We start from the raw sequence: 17,582 nt of genomic DNA, 5'->3' as shown, positions 1-17,582 counted from the left end.
GCACCCGGAGGAAATCCACGCGGACACGGGGAGAACATGCAAACTCCACAAAGAAAGGCCCTCGCCGGCCACGGGGCTCGAACCCAGACCTTCTTGCTGTGAGGCGACAGCGCTAACCACTCAATGATTAATTATTTTTGGTAAATTTAAAAATGTGATGTCTTTGCTTCATTCAAAAACACAGCAAAACCTTCCCTTACCAACCAATGACAACTAACTCGGCTGAATGAAGCACTACAAGTCTGATTGTAATGTGGCAGTGACCTGGGCACCAGAAGGGAAAAGGAAAAAAGGAAGACCAAAAACAACATCGAGACGGACTATGGAACAGGAAAGAAGAGAGATGGGCTGGAGTACATGGGACAAGGTGCGGGTCATGGCGGCCAACAAGGAGAGGTGGAGGAGCTCTGTGAGGCATGAGGAGGACAGGTGAAGGTGAAGATCTCGTGATGTCATCGCAACTGTGGATTTGTTTATTTGACAATGACCGGCACAAGTGTACACAAGTGATTGTAAGCCAAATTCAGTAAACATCTACAGATAAACTTGTAGAAGTTACCTCTAGGGTGGCGCAGTGGTTAGTACTGTTGCCTCACAGCAAGAAGGTTCTGGGTTTGAGCCCAGTGGCTAGCAGGGGCCTTTCTGTGTGAAGTTTGCATGCTCTCCTCGTGTCTGCGTGGGTTTGCTCCGGTTTCCCCCACAGTCCAAAGACATGCAGGTTAGGTCTTGAAATTGATTGTAGGTGTGGATGGTTGTTTGTCTCTATGTGTCAGCCCTGTGATGACCTGGCGACTTGTCCAGGACGTACCCTGCCTCTCGCCCATAGTCAGTTGGGATAGGCTCCAGCTTTGCCTGCGACCCTGCACAGGATAAGTGGTTATAGATAATGGATGGATGGAAGGAAGTTACATCTGAAAGAACACCTGAAACTGAAAGAGACCTGTAGTGCATGTAATAACAGATGTAGAGATAAGATTGGTTTGCCTTTTCACCACTTCCGGCCAAACCCAGAAAGATGAAAAAAATGGCGAGCTGCAGTTAAACAAGAACATTGGATGATAAAAACATCCCAGTGTGTGGAGAACAGTTAATATCAGGTCAGTGTGAAAGCTCTGTGCAACGTTAAAATGTCTGTCTGGATGTGGGCTTTGGATGCGATTCATTAGACAACTTGTATCAGTTCTGCAATGATCTGGCGACTTGTCCAGCGTGTACCCCGCCTCTCACCCATAGTCAGCTGGGATAGGCTCCAGCTTGCTCACGACACTGCAGGGGTCTTCAATCCTATCCGCAAAGGGCCGGTGTAGCTGCAGGCTTTCATTACAGCCAAATTGGAGGCTCACTTGATTGTTGACTGGAGACGAGGGTGAAATGATTAAACAAGTGAAATCAGGTGTAGCTCCTGCTTGGTTGGAATGAAAGCCTGCAGCCACACTGGCCCTTTGTGGATAGGATTGAAGACCCCTGTGTACAGGGTAAGTGGCTACAGAAAATGGATGGATGGAGCCCAGTGGTTTTTGTACCATTATCAGCAGCCTGGGCCTGGCTACCAGAAGTTCCCAACTGCGCAGTGGATTGTGGGATATGTGAAAGGGGCGAATAGAAAATGAATGAAAAGCCCGTTTGGGGTCCTTTTCCCCAAAAAGTTTGGTAAACCCTGGGATTAGCGCCACTCCACACTCCAGGTCAACAGGGGGCGGTAATTGCAACGTTATCTGGTCTGCCCTCTACAAAAGCGTTAAGAAGAAGAAAAAGATGCTAGTGTGTTCGTGAATGAATGCTTGGCAGTGTTTGAATATTTTAGTAACCCTGCCTGCTCGTTCTGTTATTTATTACATGGTGTAATACTTCTCTTTTATATAAGTAAAATATAAAAATGGCAGGAAGTGCTGGAGAGTGGTGTCTCATGGAAAGTGACCCCGGAGTTTTCACAGAGCTGATAAAAGGCTTTGGTAAGCACTGCGTGTTTCCTGAGCTACTTTAGCATGCTAAGGGGGAGAGCGAGGATTGCACAGTGGTTTAAAATAGAGACAGTCAACACATGGCAAGAAAACTCTTTAACATACTGTTTATTAGAGTATCATATGCAGGTTTGGATATCGGTAGTTCGCAGTGTTGTGAGTCACAGGAAAACCCGGTTTTTGAGAGTGGCCGTGCGTTTGGAGTGATTCTGCTAATCTTTCACTGCTCGTCAACTAAATGTCTCTGTTATCATTATGGAGCTAACTAGCATGACCGCTAATCCCCATCCAAAACCCAAACGCACGTGAAATGAAGCTGCTGCTTAGCGTGTGGCCTTTTTTGTTTCGCGTTTCAGCTTAAAGTCAGTTTTGTAACTGGCTTCTTGTTATCTCGGTGGTTTTTGATCAAGATTTTCTATGCAATTTTCTCCTTTTTTGATTCGTGTTGGGTGGGCAGGACTGTGGTTACCTGATTCGCTTCCCCTACCTGATGTGTAACATGCATGCGCAGAAAACGCTTCGAGTTGTCTTTTATTATTGCATAACGTACAAAACAACACGAACTTGCTTATTATAACGTAACGAGTGTAATGTTAAGATTAACTATTTTCTCTAGCCTTTACTTCATATACAGCACTGTGCAAAAGTCTTAGGCACCCTATTTTTTCCATCCAAACTTTAATTTCTTTTCAAAGATTTTTTTGGGGGCTTTTTTTTTTTCACCTTTATTGGATAGGACAGTGTAGAGACAGGAAATGAGCGGGAGAGAGAGACAGGGAGGGATCGCACCCGGGTCCCCGGATTTATGGTATGGCGCCTTATCCACCTGAGCCACGACGCCCTCTACAAACTTTATTCCTCGTGTGCAACCATCTGACAGTGTGACATATGCACCTGCTGCCATGTTGGATGATGTACAAATCCAAACTGCAAGGACATGTACATAAGTAGAGTGGCGGCTACAATTAGCGACACCTTATTAGATTATCAAGATGGCAGCGCGAACGGACGCAGCGGCCCCTCTCTCCGCGTGTATTGTCTAAAAGTGCATATACTAGTGTATGTCGCTATGCTTTATGTCTACGCACGTGTGCAAGTAGTGCACCAACGATGTCGGTCACAAGATATCGTCGCCACTGCCTTCTGGCTATAGACCCTTTTCACTCACGTGACCTTCGTAAACGCGACCGCCATTTTGGACATGAAGAAATAACGGTTTATGGCACAGACCCTTTCGGTTCTCGCTCATCTAGCTGCTACAATGACTGCTTAGACTGCAACAATAATACCTAACACACATTTAAGTATCCGTCGTAAAGACTTGAAACTCGTCGAGTGACGAGTGTGTTCATTGATAAGCTAACACAATCTAAAAGTAGAAATACCATCACACTGCCCTGGCGCTGTGTACAGTTTACCTTCTATGGTTTGTGCACTCACTATTTGCCATTACTTTCTCCAACCCAGTGTTCGAACTATGCCGATATTTTCGGGGGGGTCCCTTTTTTTCCCTTGGGGGGATGCTTGCGCTTTTTGAAAGTGTTTATAGAAAGTGGAGGAGTTTTGTTCATGAGTGAGAAAAGACTTTCAAAATGTAAATTGTGTATGAATAATTACTCAAACTTCCACTGGAAAAAAAATGAGTTGATTCCCGATTACTTGGCGTATTAGATCATGTGACACTGTTCCACAAGTATTGACACCTTTGTCCACAGTTATCAACACCATTCCACAATTCTCAACATCCAGATGATTGATTTTATAAAAAAGTATTTGATATGTGGTATTAAGTTAACAAAACAATTTTTTATTTAAAGGAATAGAAAATGTAAGTAAATACATGCATGGGTTGGTAGCTTGTAATATTGAGAGCCTGTAAGAAGAGTTTGAGGCATGTTTGACCATTTATGAGGAAAGTTACAAGCGTTTTTATATCGCTACTCTAATGCCACCAGGAGGCTGCCATGTTGCCTGTTGGAAGGGCGATGCGTGACGTTATTTGGGTGCAAGGCTGAGTGTATACTTCAGTACTGAAGGGGCAAAGCGAAAGGTCTACTAAGGTGACAATGTGGGTGTGGGCCCCCCCCCCCCCCCCCCCCCCAACTGTATATCTGAAATGGCGTATTAATGAGCTGCAACCCTGACTTATGGACAAACCTGAACTCTTACCTGTAAAACGAGGCTGAAACTATGTGTTATACTACTTGTTAACATGCTCTCAACTCATTCATGAAAAACCTTCCTCATGAAGACGTCACCAGGCTAGCCTACCGTAATTACCGTGGTCCAATCTCTATGGCAACACAGATAGAGGGTAAACAAACACTGCTTTACTATACAGGATTCATGTGAGCATTACAGCAGGATGCACTTGTACGGAAAAAGGCGGAAATATTGCTGGAAACACCCGAGCTGCTGGTATGGTATGGATTTATTTGGTAAAATTCATACATGTAAAAGATACAGTATAAATAGCACCGAGGACAACACAAAGTATAAAATACACTTATTTCCAATGTGGTCCTCTTGATGACCGCAGGAAACAATAAAATATAAGAGACAATAATAAATTGACAAAGTTGTATAAACAATAATGAAAAACTCATAAAAAAAAATGCTAACAGATCAGAGTACAACTAGATTACAGAAATGGCACCAAAATTATTAAAAATTAGTAATATACACATTATAAAACTGGTTTTGGAATTTACTCCATAAAAACTTTCACCTGTTTCTTAAAATGATCGTGTTTGACTAGACTGCGCTGATCGAGGTCGGCGATTCCACAAACAAATTCCTGTATACCTAAAAGAACTCCGAATGGTTTCCGTAAAGTGTGACATCACTTACAATACACGGCCATGTTTGACAAAATGGACCATAGCACCAGTGACATTTTTCTTCAGAATGTTCAGAGCACACGAGCTGCGCATGTGCCGTTTTTGTACCCGAAGGATCATTCCAGTCAGCCCATGAGAGGTCTGTCCCCGTGTGTCAAATGGCGTTTATCCATTACCTTCTTACCTTTTTGCACTTTGGGGATTGATGCAGGCTAGGTTCCCCCCCGCCATTGTTGCATCCTCAGGTAATGTTCACATGAATCCTGTATAGTAAAGCAGTGTTTGTTTACCCTCTTTCTGCATTGCTGCGGAGGTTGGACTGTCTACTATGGTAATTACGGTAGGCTCGCCTGGCAACATCTTGAAGTTTTTCACGAATGAGTTGGGAGCATGCTAACCAAATGAATTGATGTTTAACCTGTGCCAAATCTTTGTTCCACTTTCTAAGTATTTTCATAGATGACATTTTGTAGTTTACCATTAAATGTCAACAGGCAATGGACATTGTAACCACATGAAAATCCAGGTCAAAGGTCGCATGTCATTCCTCGAACCAAAATATAAAATGTCTACTGATATTATAATATGTGGTAGATATTTACAACAAACTGCAAAAAAAAAAAAAATCTGAATGGAATAGAAAAATCTGAATATTTCAAGCATGTAATTTTTTTTTTTTTTAATATGTTAGGAATTTAATTCTGGTCTAATTCTATTTATTGCAATAGGATTCCAAATACTCTAAGCATTCCATTCTGTTATGAATCAGAAAAATGTATATAAATCACAGCACTTTTTTTTTTTTTTAAATAAAAAGTACTTCATCGACTTCAACAATGTTACACAGAGTGATGTGTGACAGTTGTAAATGTGTCACTTAATTCCACAGGGTGTTGATAATGGTGGACACCGGTGAAAGTGATCACTATTATCGACACCTCACGTGACTTCTCAAATGCACGTTTAGATAAAAAATGGTGACTGTCAAATGAAAGAGTAAGAAACAAAGTAGGTTTCGACAAGGAGATGAAATATCGGTGAATTTGATCAGTAAAAACATGTCCATGAGCTTTCCACCATGCTTACCTGCGATGATGACGTCCGGGTTTTCCAAAAAAATAGTTGATTGTGCTTAAAAAAAAAATTCCATCTCCGGTAACGACCTGTGTCATCAGACAACAAGATCAAAGAGTGGGGGGGGTCTTCTGGTTGATTGATTGATTAACCAATAATAACTGTTGGAACTGAAACTCACCTTTTGTAAATTATTATTTTTTTTAAATATTGGTAAATCTGAAAAGGTGTCTAATTAATTATGGACTGTTGATAATTGTAGTTGCCGCTCTTGTACTATTTTATGCTAATTTCTTTTCACAGACAAAGTAAAATCACTCCAATCAAAAGGAACAATCAGTGGAGATAAATTACACAAGGCACAGCATACTTTGGCAATCTGATCAAGTTAAATCGGCTTCTAATATTTTTTTTTTCTTAAGTTTCACCAATTCACAAGTCGTACCTCTATTGCACTGCTCCATTTGAAATATTTGTAACCCAGTAAGTTCCATCTGGCAACCACTTTCAGTGTGCGTCTCTGCTGGGAGGGGTTCAGGCACAATTTCATTTGACTCTAGTATGTCTGCAAAACAAAGTGCTATATACAATAACACTAGTGTACATGGTTATTTAAAGGGATCCTCCAGCAGATTTATTCTCAAACTTATTTTATATTTAGTTGTAGATTTCAAAAATCAAATCAAACTTTCATTTTCGGAGACCAAATAGTGTTTGAGAAAAATGAATTGTCTTTAAAATGTCAGATGGGCTTCCTGCGGTGGTGACGTATGTGATGACGTCAGGTAGCGGTCGCTTGGAGCAACTCGACTGTTTATGTTCTCGGTTTACATCGTCCCTTACAAAAAAGAAGCTTATTCAAGTGTGCTTCTAGTATACTTCTTTTAAACTAAAAATGAGCGTATGCTTTCAGTTTACTTTTTATTTACTTATATATACTTAATAAAGTTATACGTAAGTATACTTGGCTTATACTGAAAAGTAAGTATATTAAGCTTATACTTAAATGTTTGATCAAGATATACTTAGTGTAAAAGTATTAAAATAATTGCCTTATATTTAAAGGAGATATGTGGAACCTTTATTTTTAAATAAATTTGATTGGATAGCATCTCCAGCCTTGACTCTTGTGTGCTGCATAAATGTAAATTAAAAAAATGTGTATTTTTGAGAGTTAAAATCGACCGCAAAGTTGGCATTCGAGCTGCCCCGCTGAGCCAGCCAGCCCTGAGTGCGTGACGTCACAGCAGGAACTTTTTAAGGCCGAGGCCTTTTGACAGCTCGAGACCAAAGTTATAAATTTATGGTGAAAGTAAGAAATAATGTTACTGACTTGCTCAACTAAGACTGATTTGACTTCACTGTGGGTTGACTCTCATTAAAACAGGATAGGTCTTATAACTTAATGCATGCATGTACATGTATGTTGCTTTTCACTGATAAAATGTAAAAGGCTAATTAAATAATCATATGAACGGAGACAATCACATTCTGGAGCAAATTAAATAATCTTATACTGCTAACTTAAACACACGATACAAGTTATATGTCTCATCTCATTATCTCTAGCCACTTTATACTGTTCTACAGGGTCGCAGGCGAGCTGGAGCCTATCCCAGCTGACTACCGGCGAAAGGCGGGGTACACCCTGGACAAGTCGCCAGGTCATCACAGGGCTGACACATAGACACAGACAACCATTCACACCTACGGTCAAGTTAGAGCCACCAGTTAACCTAACCTGCATGTCTTTGGACTGTGGGGGAAACCGGGGCACCCGGAGGAAACCCACGCGGACACGGGGAGAGCATGCAAACTCCGCACAGATAGGGCTGGGCGATATGGAGAAAAAAAAAAAATCTTTATATACGATATATATCTCGATGTCTATGCAGGAAAAACAACCCCCAAAAAACAGACACACCAAATTCAGCAAGGTGTGTTTTTTTTTTTATTGAAGTGCAAACAGGTAGGCAGCCAAGTGCCTAGAGGTAGACAGGTACTAGTAACAAAGTGCTTGTGCACCATTTTTAACATGAATTATCAAACCAAAGAAGTAGTATATTGCCTTATTTTAATTACAAATATAAAACCTGAGGGTAGGCAGTTCTTATAAAGTGCGTCTTAAACATTTAAGTAACAAAAAAAAAAAAAAACTCATTTCATAAATGTTAATTTGACTTGTACATATTGCCTTCCTTTTCCTTAAAAACAAAACTCAAACTCCTCTCACCGCATTAACTCTCAGCCTGGCACACTCGTACAAAAGTTTGTGGCGTACCTGTAAATGGTTGAACAGGTTTGTGGTGCTCGACGCTTTGGTTGCCACCAATTTCTTGAATTCCCGGCAGTAGACCTCTTTCTGTTGTTCGTCCGACGGTTTAAAACCAAAATATCTCCATATAATGGAGCCATTTGTCCTTTTTTTTGGTACGAGTTCTGCCGCCTCCGGGCTTTCTGTGGGCGCCGCCATGTTGAATGAGTTAACACGCCGCCTACACGCGAGGGGAGGGGGTACAAACACAAGAAGGAGGCGGGGCGGGCAGCACCATAGCACAGTGAAGGAAATTAAGCACAGTGGCGAAATCATATTAATTTAGAGCATTATCTCGATATATACGATATGCCAAAATCTTTTTCGTGTTCATAAAACATATCGATATATCGCAAATCTCGATATATCGCCCACCCCTACGCGCAGAAAGGCCCTCGTCGGCCACGGGGCTCGAACCCGGACCTTCTTGCTGTGAGGCGACAGCGCTAACCACTGCACCACCGTGCCGCCACAAGTTATATGTATTAATCTAAATGCAGGTAAACAAGAAGTAGTGTTTTGTATCCAAATGATGATCTTTGCATTTTGCCCGTCTGCGTTCTCACTTCTTGAAGGCTGATTTTGTGGCCGATTTGTTTTGAAACAGTCTGACTGACTTTTTCAGTTGTTTGTTCAGTTCTCCATTCATTTGCAAAATATTGCTGCTGAGATGAGCATATCCAGCGGAGAAATCAGACGGCTGCTCCACTCCATACTGTCTTTTCTCCATACGGAGTACGCCGCCATTACTGCTCGGCTCAGGCAATTACTAAAACCCGGGACGAGACTTCACCGGTTTTAGCAACAACCGTGGGGAGGTCACTGCCCGAGCGATAATGTCACATTCTGTTCCATCCCGGGTTTTACCAGCAACCCTCGGCTCACGCTCCAGGAGAACTGGTGCAACTGAACTTGCTTTCCTTTTTTGTAGTTTTCCTTTAATTGTTGGTACTGCACCGTCTTTCAATACGGACTTCTAGCCAACGCTCAACAGATCAGAGGTCTCGTACAAGCCCTCAGTAAAGTGTGCAAAGCAGAGGGGAGACCACTTCATAGGCGCCCAATGTGCCCGTGAACTTCTCGCAAAACTCGTCCAAATCTTTGCAGTTTGAACATTCTTGGGCCATGAATGCAACATAAATCCACCCTCTGTCGTGTTGCTGCATCTGCCAGCAACACATTTACATGGCATGGCGATAAATTAGCTCAAAATGGAGGATTGAAGTTGCAGTTAGCGTTGTGTTTTAGTATAGCGGAAATGACGATGAGACAGATTAGCCTTCCTGCTGTGGCGTCACAGATGTCAAGGTCATTCACTCAGACTGCTACCTATATGAATCACTTTTTACTCTTAACAATAAACCTAATAGTAATTTTTAACGCTTAAAACTATTTCTATGCCATTCTTGAGGCATTTATAAGCAAAAAGTGAGGCCATGGTTCTGCGTGTCTCCTTTAAGTAGTACATGGGTATGAACATCAGAGTCCTTTCGGATTTTTTTTTTTAAACCATTGTCTGTTATCAAAGTGAAGCGATAACCATTCAGTGATTTGTACTGTCATGACATAAAACACACAGGATAAAGTGGCTAGAGATGATATGAATTTAATGTCTAAATTAAACCCTTGACTACTAAAAGTACAATGAGAAAAGTAAATATTGCAGATGAAAAATGTGACTGTTCTAGGTAAAGCATCACCCTTTAAAGCTTTGTGTTTGTTTGTCTCCCCCCCCATCATGCCAGGATGCAAAGGAGCACAAGTTGAAGAAATATGGAGCATGGAGCCAGAGAATTTTCAAAATCTCAAGTAAGGAGTAATCTATGGTGAATAACATGTAAACAGCTGACATGCTAACTAGGAACTCAACAGTTAACATCAGAACACACTATTACAAGTTATCAGCTCAAATTCTCAAAAAGGACATTCTTCTTTTTTTTCCTTCCAATTAAAATGAAAGATGAGCGTCAACATCTCCACCTGGTCTGATTGACAGTTTGAGTTTGAAACTCTCACATTAAATAACATTCTGTAAGCCCTGCCCCTCTTTTTCTAAAAAAAAAAATAGACCATAGGGCCAAAAAAAAAGTGTGTTTTCGGTTACCCGCCCGACCCTAAACTTTTTTTTTTTGTTTTTTTCCCAGTCGCGACTTTTACATATAACCCAACCGCGTGAACTGGAAGTTTTGTCATTCACTGGGAAAATCAGGGCTTTCCACAAGCGCCGGCTGCCGGCCATACAGCGGACTACACAATTAAGTCCAGCCGGCTACTTTAATGACTTATTTTTGTAGCCCACAGGCTCTAAATATTAATTTTCGATTTTAATAAAATTAAATGTTTATCTAACGGACTGACAATAATGTCAAACTGAACCGCACTCATTTAAGTTGTGATTCGCGCTGTTTGTACCGATAATAACCACAAATTCCTCACCGACTTCGTTGATCAGGGAGAGTAACTCATCCGCGGCCCCGACATGCGGTGTGTGCGCGCACTCGGCGGAGGCAGTAGTGTGTCGGAGGGAACAGAAGCAGAGATAACGCTTATTTTGTCTTTCACCTAGAGACATGATTCAAACTTGAAAACGGAGACAAAATTCTCCTGTATGGATCTGGCATTCAACGTTTTTCCTAGATTCTATACTTTTTGATCAGTCACAGATCAAACACCATGAGCAAATCTGGAGAAATTCAGACTTTATAATGGGTGTCTATGGCGTTACACGCCAGTGGCGCTCAGGAGTTTAGAGTGTAGGCAGCTTGAAAAAAAAAGCTCTAACTTTCTCATTTAAACTGTTTTCTCAGCCACAATTTTCACTCTACACACAATTTTCTCAAAAGTTGTAGTCACACTTGTCTTGATTCACACAATGTGTCTACCTGAGCGATAGGACTTAGTTTTTGAATGAGAAGCCTGAAAGTAAGGAGAGGACAGCCGCGCTCTCCCATAGACTCACATTATAAACGTGGCAGCGCTTTTACTGCAAAATCAGAAATGTCACTTGTTTTTAACTCGCTCTAGTGTCCACATTTTTTACACTAGGGACAAAAAAAATTACATTAATGTGTTCATGGGAGCCTTGTAGCACTCAATGTGAAATAATTTTGTGAATAGCTCCTTCCGTTTCCGTGTAAATCAGCGTTGTTCGATGAGAGGGAACTCTGAGAAAAAGCGCTCTTTGCTTGTTATATTGTGTGTCTTCCCTGCACTGTTACCAAGGCGACGAGCTCCACTCAGGGAGCAGAGAGGGGAGGGGCTGCTTCTCTCTCTCTCTCTCTCATGGTGTATTGAGCTGTTATATTTACAGAAACATTCATGTTAAAAGGTGTCTCATGCTGCATCAGATTCATCAGAAGGTGGTAACTCAGGTGACCTGCAAAGAAATTCCTTATATTTTGTGAAATTATTCCTGTCTAAATATAGGTTATGGCAGCCATCTTGAAAAAAAAAATGCCTGCCTACCGACCCTAGTTTTGAAATCTACGTAACCGGAAAAAAACACACTTTTTTTTTTTTTGGCCTAACTGTGTTCAAAGTAATATCATTAACCAGGGTGGCCAGGTTTTATCAAGAAGACTTGAAACTAACCCAAAGACATTGGAAATGGGAGCCATGTTCTTTTTGTCTGCCTGTGTGGAGAACATGTATTTCAGATGCATTCACAACAGAAATTCCCTTTTTGCTCTCTCATTTCCGTTTTGCAGTATATTTTGTAATAGAAATGGTTCTGTACATTAGATGCACTAACTGCACTTACAGTTTGCCTTTTTTTTTTTTTTTTTTAAATTTAGTTTTTATTGAACAATGAAGAAAAACGAACAAAAACAAACAAACAAAAGAATCATTACAGAGACCAGACATTTACATTTACAAATATACACAAATAGACATAGATAAAAACAAGTAGTGCTTATTCATTCTCTCTTTGGGACAGTTTGCCTTTTTTGACATGGAAGCTTGCTTATTTCTGATCATTTGCTGATTTATTTGGGTCATTCATGTTTGATCATCTTTCGGCTGTTCCCGTTAGGGGTCGCCACAGCGGATAATGTCCCTCCTGTCCTCCATATCTTTTTCTGTAGCAGCAACCGTCCTCATGTCCTTCACGACATCCATAAATCTCATCTTCGGTCTTCCTCTTTCTGTTCTACCTGGCAACATGGCATTCTCCAGCATATTTTTCCCAGTATACCCTGGATCTCGCCTTTGTACGTGTCCAAACCATCTCAATCTCGCCTCTCTCGCTTTGTCTCCAAGCTGTCCTACGTGTCCTGTCCCTCTAATGTACTCATTTCTAAGCCTGTCCAACTTTGTCACTCCCAGTCAGAATGTCATCTTCAACTCTGCCACCTCCAGTTCAGCCTCCTGTCTTTTTATCAGTGCCACAGTCTCCAAAACCATACAACATAGCTGATTTTACTACTGTCTTGTACACTTTCTCTCTCCCTCTTGCCGGCAACCTTCTGTCACATCACTCCTGACCCTCTCCTCCATCTATTCCAACCTGCTTGCACTGTCGTCTTCACTTGTATTCCACACACTCCTTTACTTTGTACAGTTGACCCCAGATATTTGAACTTCTCTGTTCCTTGTAGCTGTACCATTCCACTGTCCTCACCCTCATTCACACACACGTACTCAGTCTTGCTGCTACTGACCCTCATTCCCCTTCTTTCTAGTGCATACCCCCGTGTTTCTAAGTTTTCCTCGACTTCAGTGTGGGAAATAAGGCCGGACTGGCAGACATTTACCGATAATTTTCACATTTGTCTGTCTGTGTTTCAAAAGCATTAGATTGGATGGCCCATGAACAATTGTAAAGATATGGGTAGGCCTGTCGTGATAGTCGATATACCGACTTATCGTACGGTAAATGAAAATAATAATAAATAATAAGTTAAATTTATATAGCGCCTTTCAAAAACCCAAGGACGCTTTACAATTATAGACAAGGAAAGAAAAAAATAAATAAAAATATAAAAAGTAAAAAGTCCACCAAGTAGGGGTCAAGATGTAATTCCCGTGGTGTAGCAGCCACAGTCCCACCAAAAGGCGCACGAAAACAAGTCCTACACCACCAGCACCGCCGCCGTGACGCCGTCAGCAACATCGCTCAGAACATCACGTCATGGATCCACAAAGCGAGCAGAGAAGCACCGCCACGCAGAGCGCTGGTGTGTCCCAAACCGCCTGCACAGCCGCCGCGACACCACCGAGCAACATCGCTCAGAACATCACGCCAAGCGTTAAAGCAGAGGGCGCTGGACAACCACGATGTAAATTGAGCAACAGGCTCACTGCAGTCCACAGCTGAGAGCACAAGCATCGCCCACGGCGAACCAAGGCCTGGAGGGAACCGACGTCCCAAACTGGGTCCGGAGCTACACCACAACCGGCGGACAAAACACTCAAACGCCAAACTACACAAACACACAGGAAAGAAATAAAATAAGAGCTCCGGTGAGAAGCGGCAGCCAGAACGTGCACGACGTACTCTCAACCGGAAACGAAAAAAAAAGTGAACTGGGTTCCCACGATTTTGGCATTTACACGCTGTACATCTACATAGGGAAGTCACCAGAGTATTAGCTTGACGCATTGACTGAATAAAACACCGTGCTGTTTTCTGTCGTCTCACGCAGCTCTCTGTCAGAGGCGGGGCCTCCCAGCATGCAACTGTTATCCAGCCAGGGTATCCACTGAATGGGGAAAAGACAACACGTTGCTCCATTGTACAGACCATAGGTGTAGAATACGGTATGGACGTGTCCCTACCAATATCAAATGACAGCTATGTCCCTACTAATATTTCTGATTGGAAAAAAAAATCAAGCTCCGTGCGCGGTACACAAATGGTTACTGCAGGTTTCCACTGGGCGAAAGACCACGCAAAATTCGCTCATGAATATTCACTCTGAGGGCATAGTTGTGAAAACAGCAAGCAAGTTTGGCTGCCGTGTCAGTTAGCAAGCGCGGTTGCAGTGCAGTGACTGGCTGCAAGCTAGCAAACCGTCCTTGAGGAATGCAACATTAGATTAGCTTGTAAAATGAATCCGTTAACAACAGTTCGTATTCAGTGTGTAAAAATGACAACATAGGAATATGACTGTGTGGCATGTAAATAATAATCCGACTTGATACCGACAACAACTGGTGTTCATTAAGGTCACAAAGACATTAAATCATATCAAATTGTGCTAATATTGCACCTAGTCTCGCTTGTGAAGTGCCTGCAAACTTTAGCAGCCCGCTAACCCTTAATTTGAAGTGCTTCAGTTAAGACCTGCAGAGAGCCCTGACCAGGTTCGGGTAACATGACACATGTAAACAACCAACTCGATGGTGATGTGGACATTGTGGCCCAGACACCTTTTAATCAAATATTACGTGAGAATGTTTTAAGCATAACAGCCTCCACCTTCTTGATCAGAAAATTTTGGTTACTCCCGCCTCTCTTTTGAAAACGTCACTTACCAAGTACATAAATACGCTGAACTGATTGGTTTTTGAGGGGGTTCATTTGAAAGCGGTAGGCTAAAAACTTCTCTGTAGAGCCCTGTCACTACCTCCTCTCCCTCCCCTCTCCGCTCTGGGCTCAAGACGACAACAAAAGGGCAATAATATAACAACCACCAATCAGAATTCAGATACATTCTGTTGCCAAGTAAAATTGTAACCTTTCAATGTGTCAAAGTTCTCGAGTCCTCGTCCTGTTTTACCATTAGAGCAATCACATATCAGCTTAAACTAGCATTCTAAAACTAGTTAAAGATCCCACAGAAGAGAGCCGACTCCCCCTGCCAGCCTCATGGAACGCAGTGTTTAAGGCTCCAGATGGATTTTATTCCCATTTATGAGGGAAAGGAACATACTCCCTCCTGACAGTCAATGCGTTATTCCCTTGTAAAACACATTTGCAAATTGGTAGAATGAGTTAATCACCACATGCAAGATTTGCAATTAATCAAATTAATTGATTATTATTATTATTAATGAATTACTACAGTTCTGAACTTCAAATTTTAAAAGTCTGAGCTTTGGAGAGATGATAGAGACTCTTTTGGTGGAACACAACGGAGCAAAATATTGTGACCCTCTAATGTTGACCTGAAGTTGGCGCCACTGAGGGTTGGCATTGGGTTTATGTCCACACCAGTGTTAATACCAAACCTACGCCTTTGCCTACATGTTATCTCGTTCTAATTGTTGTTACTTTTATCCAAATGACAGCTGGCACACTAAATAAGACAATGATAATAGACTCTGTATTCACTGTTTTATATTGTATGATTCAGCTAAACTAGTGTTTTAGGGTTGACGGTATCTGATTGATCCAGTCAGTTGATTAAGAGTTCAGTTTACATGAAATTTGTAGTACAGTATTAAGTGCCAAACTGCCAATCGGTGGTGGATTTTTTTTTTTTTTTTAAATATTCATAATAAGAATGGTCAGTCATATGCTTTGGATTATGCGGATTTATATTTTAATAGTTTTTAAGTTCCAGTCCAGCAGATTTTATTCTGAATGCCAAATGATATGACCATGTCTAGTTTTGAGTCATTTTGTTACAAAGTTACTGAGAATCTCAGACTCAAAATTTTAACTGTATTATGTAAGAATAGTTTTACTGTTGATTACTAACTTTCTTATACACTTTATTATAAACATAGTATAAAAATAGTCATTCACAACGTTTCATGAGTGTGTATTATAGTATGTGTGTGTGTGTGTGTATATATATATATATATATATATATATATATATATATATATATATATATATATATATATATATATATAATGAGTACCAGTAAGTTGTAACCAACTGGAACATCCTTCTCCCCCTACTTTTTTCTAGTCATGGAACTGACCTGTGCGCGCTACTGTTTTTTCTTGGGTAGAACCTGAAGCATGTTTTTTTTTTTTCCCCCCCTGAGTCTTATGACATTTTTCTTGTAAATTGTATTCAATTTGTAGTTTAATTAGCAACTAATATCTAGTGTAATTTGGCCTTTTGAAGATCTCAAAAATGTGCCTGGAAATGGCTGAGAAGCTGTCTTCAGGCATCCGAAGCCCTTCGGCTTCTAGGGCCCTAAGGTGGGCCCCGGATCCCCGGCCACATTGTTCCAGGCCTTTGGCCCATCATTCGGACAGGCTGAAATTTGGACAGATGGACAACATTTCGGACTCGTCTGTCCTGTGACGGTCTGATTAAAATTCCTTATTTCCCACACTGCACTTACAATAATCTACAAATCACTATCATTTGCAAACATCACTGTCCATGGGGCATCTTGCTTTGTGTCGTCTGTCAACCTGTCCATTACCATTGCAAACAAGAAAGGGCTTAGCACTGAGCCCTGGTGCAATCCAACCTCCATCTTAAATGTCTCAATCGTTTCACACTGTCCTCATCCATATCCTGCACCAATTGTACATACTTCTCCGCCACTCCTGATTTTTCATGCAGTACCACAACTCCTCTCTCGGCACCCTGTCATATGCATTCCCTAAATCCACAAACACACGACGCAGCTCCTTCTGGCCTTCTCTATACTTTTCCATCAATGGTCTCAAAGCAAATATTGCATTTGTAGTACTCTTTCTTGGCATGAAACCATATTGCTGCTCACACATCTCCACCTCTCCTCTTAGCTGAGCTTCAACTTCTCTTTCCCATAACTTCATGCTGTGGCTGGTCAATTTTATGCCTCTATAGTTACTGCAGCACTGGACATCACCCTTGTTCTTGAATATTGGTACCAGTATACTACTACTCCACTCCTCAGGCATCCTCTCACTTTCCAAGATCTTGTTAAACAATCTCGTCAAAAAGTCAGTTGCCATCTCTCTTAAGCAACTCCATGCCTCTACTGATATATCCTCTGGGCTTACTGCCTTACCACTTTTCACTCTCTTCATAGCTCTCCTTACGTCCTCCTTGCTAATCTGCTGTACTTCCTGATTCACTATCTCCACTTCGGCCAACCTTCTCTCTCCTTTCATTTTCTTCATTCGTCAGCTTCTCAGAAGTACTCCATCCACCTTCTCAACACACCCTCTTCACTTGTCAGCACATTTTCATCTGCATCCTTTATCAGCCTAACCTGCTGCACATCTTTCCCAGCTTGATCTCGTTGTCTTGCTCATGGTTTCACAGGGTTCCTACGCAGTATGGAATTTGATTTTAGTGATTTGCAGGTTTGGATAAGTATGGAAAAAGGAAAATAGAGTCTGGGAAAATATTTCTGCTTCCAAAATATTGCCCCTACTTTCTTTTCTAAAATATAAAATTAAGCTAAAATGGTCAAATCAGTACGAGTCTGATGTCATTTGAATTTAACCCTCTGGGTTCGAGAGCTTCACCGGTGAAGCATGGCAGGTTTAGA

General features: G+C 41.5%; 1 protein-coding gene across 1 annotated transcript in view; it reads left to right on the top strand.

Annotated features, from left to right (window-relative positions):
• Nucleotides 1-1,741: 1,741 nt before the first annotated feature.
• Nucleotides 1,742-17,582, top strand: part of uchl5 (ubiquitin carboxyl-terminal hydrolase L5) — a 70,269-nt gene continuing 54,428 nt past the window's right edge. Inside the window, exons 1-2 of the mRNA XM_060941828.1 lie at nt 1,742-1,952; nt 9,935-9,998. Of these exons, the coding sequence (XP_060797811.1) occupies nt 1,877-1,952; nt 9,935-9,998 (140 nt within the window). The 5' untranslated portion in view covers nt 1,742-1,876. The remainder of the gene's footprint in view (nt 1,953-9,934; nt 9,999-17,582) is intronic.

The sequence above is a fragment of the Neoarius graeffei genome, chromosome 15, assembly GCF_027579695.1.
Source record: "Neoarius graeffei isolate fNeoGra1 chromosome 15, fNeoGra1.pri, whole genome shotgun sequence".
Taxonomy (NCBI): Eukaryota; Metazoa; Chordata; class Actinopteri; order Siluriformes; family Ariidae; genus Neoarius; species Neoarius graeffei.
The sequence above is the reverse complement of the archived record's forward strand: the minus strand, read 5'-3'. Positions and strand labels throughout refer to the sequence as shown.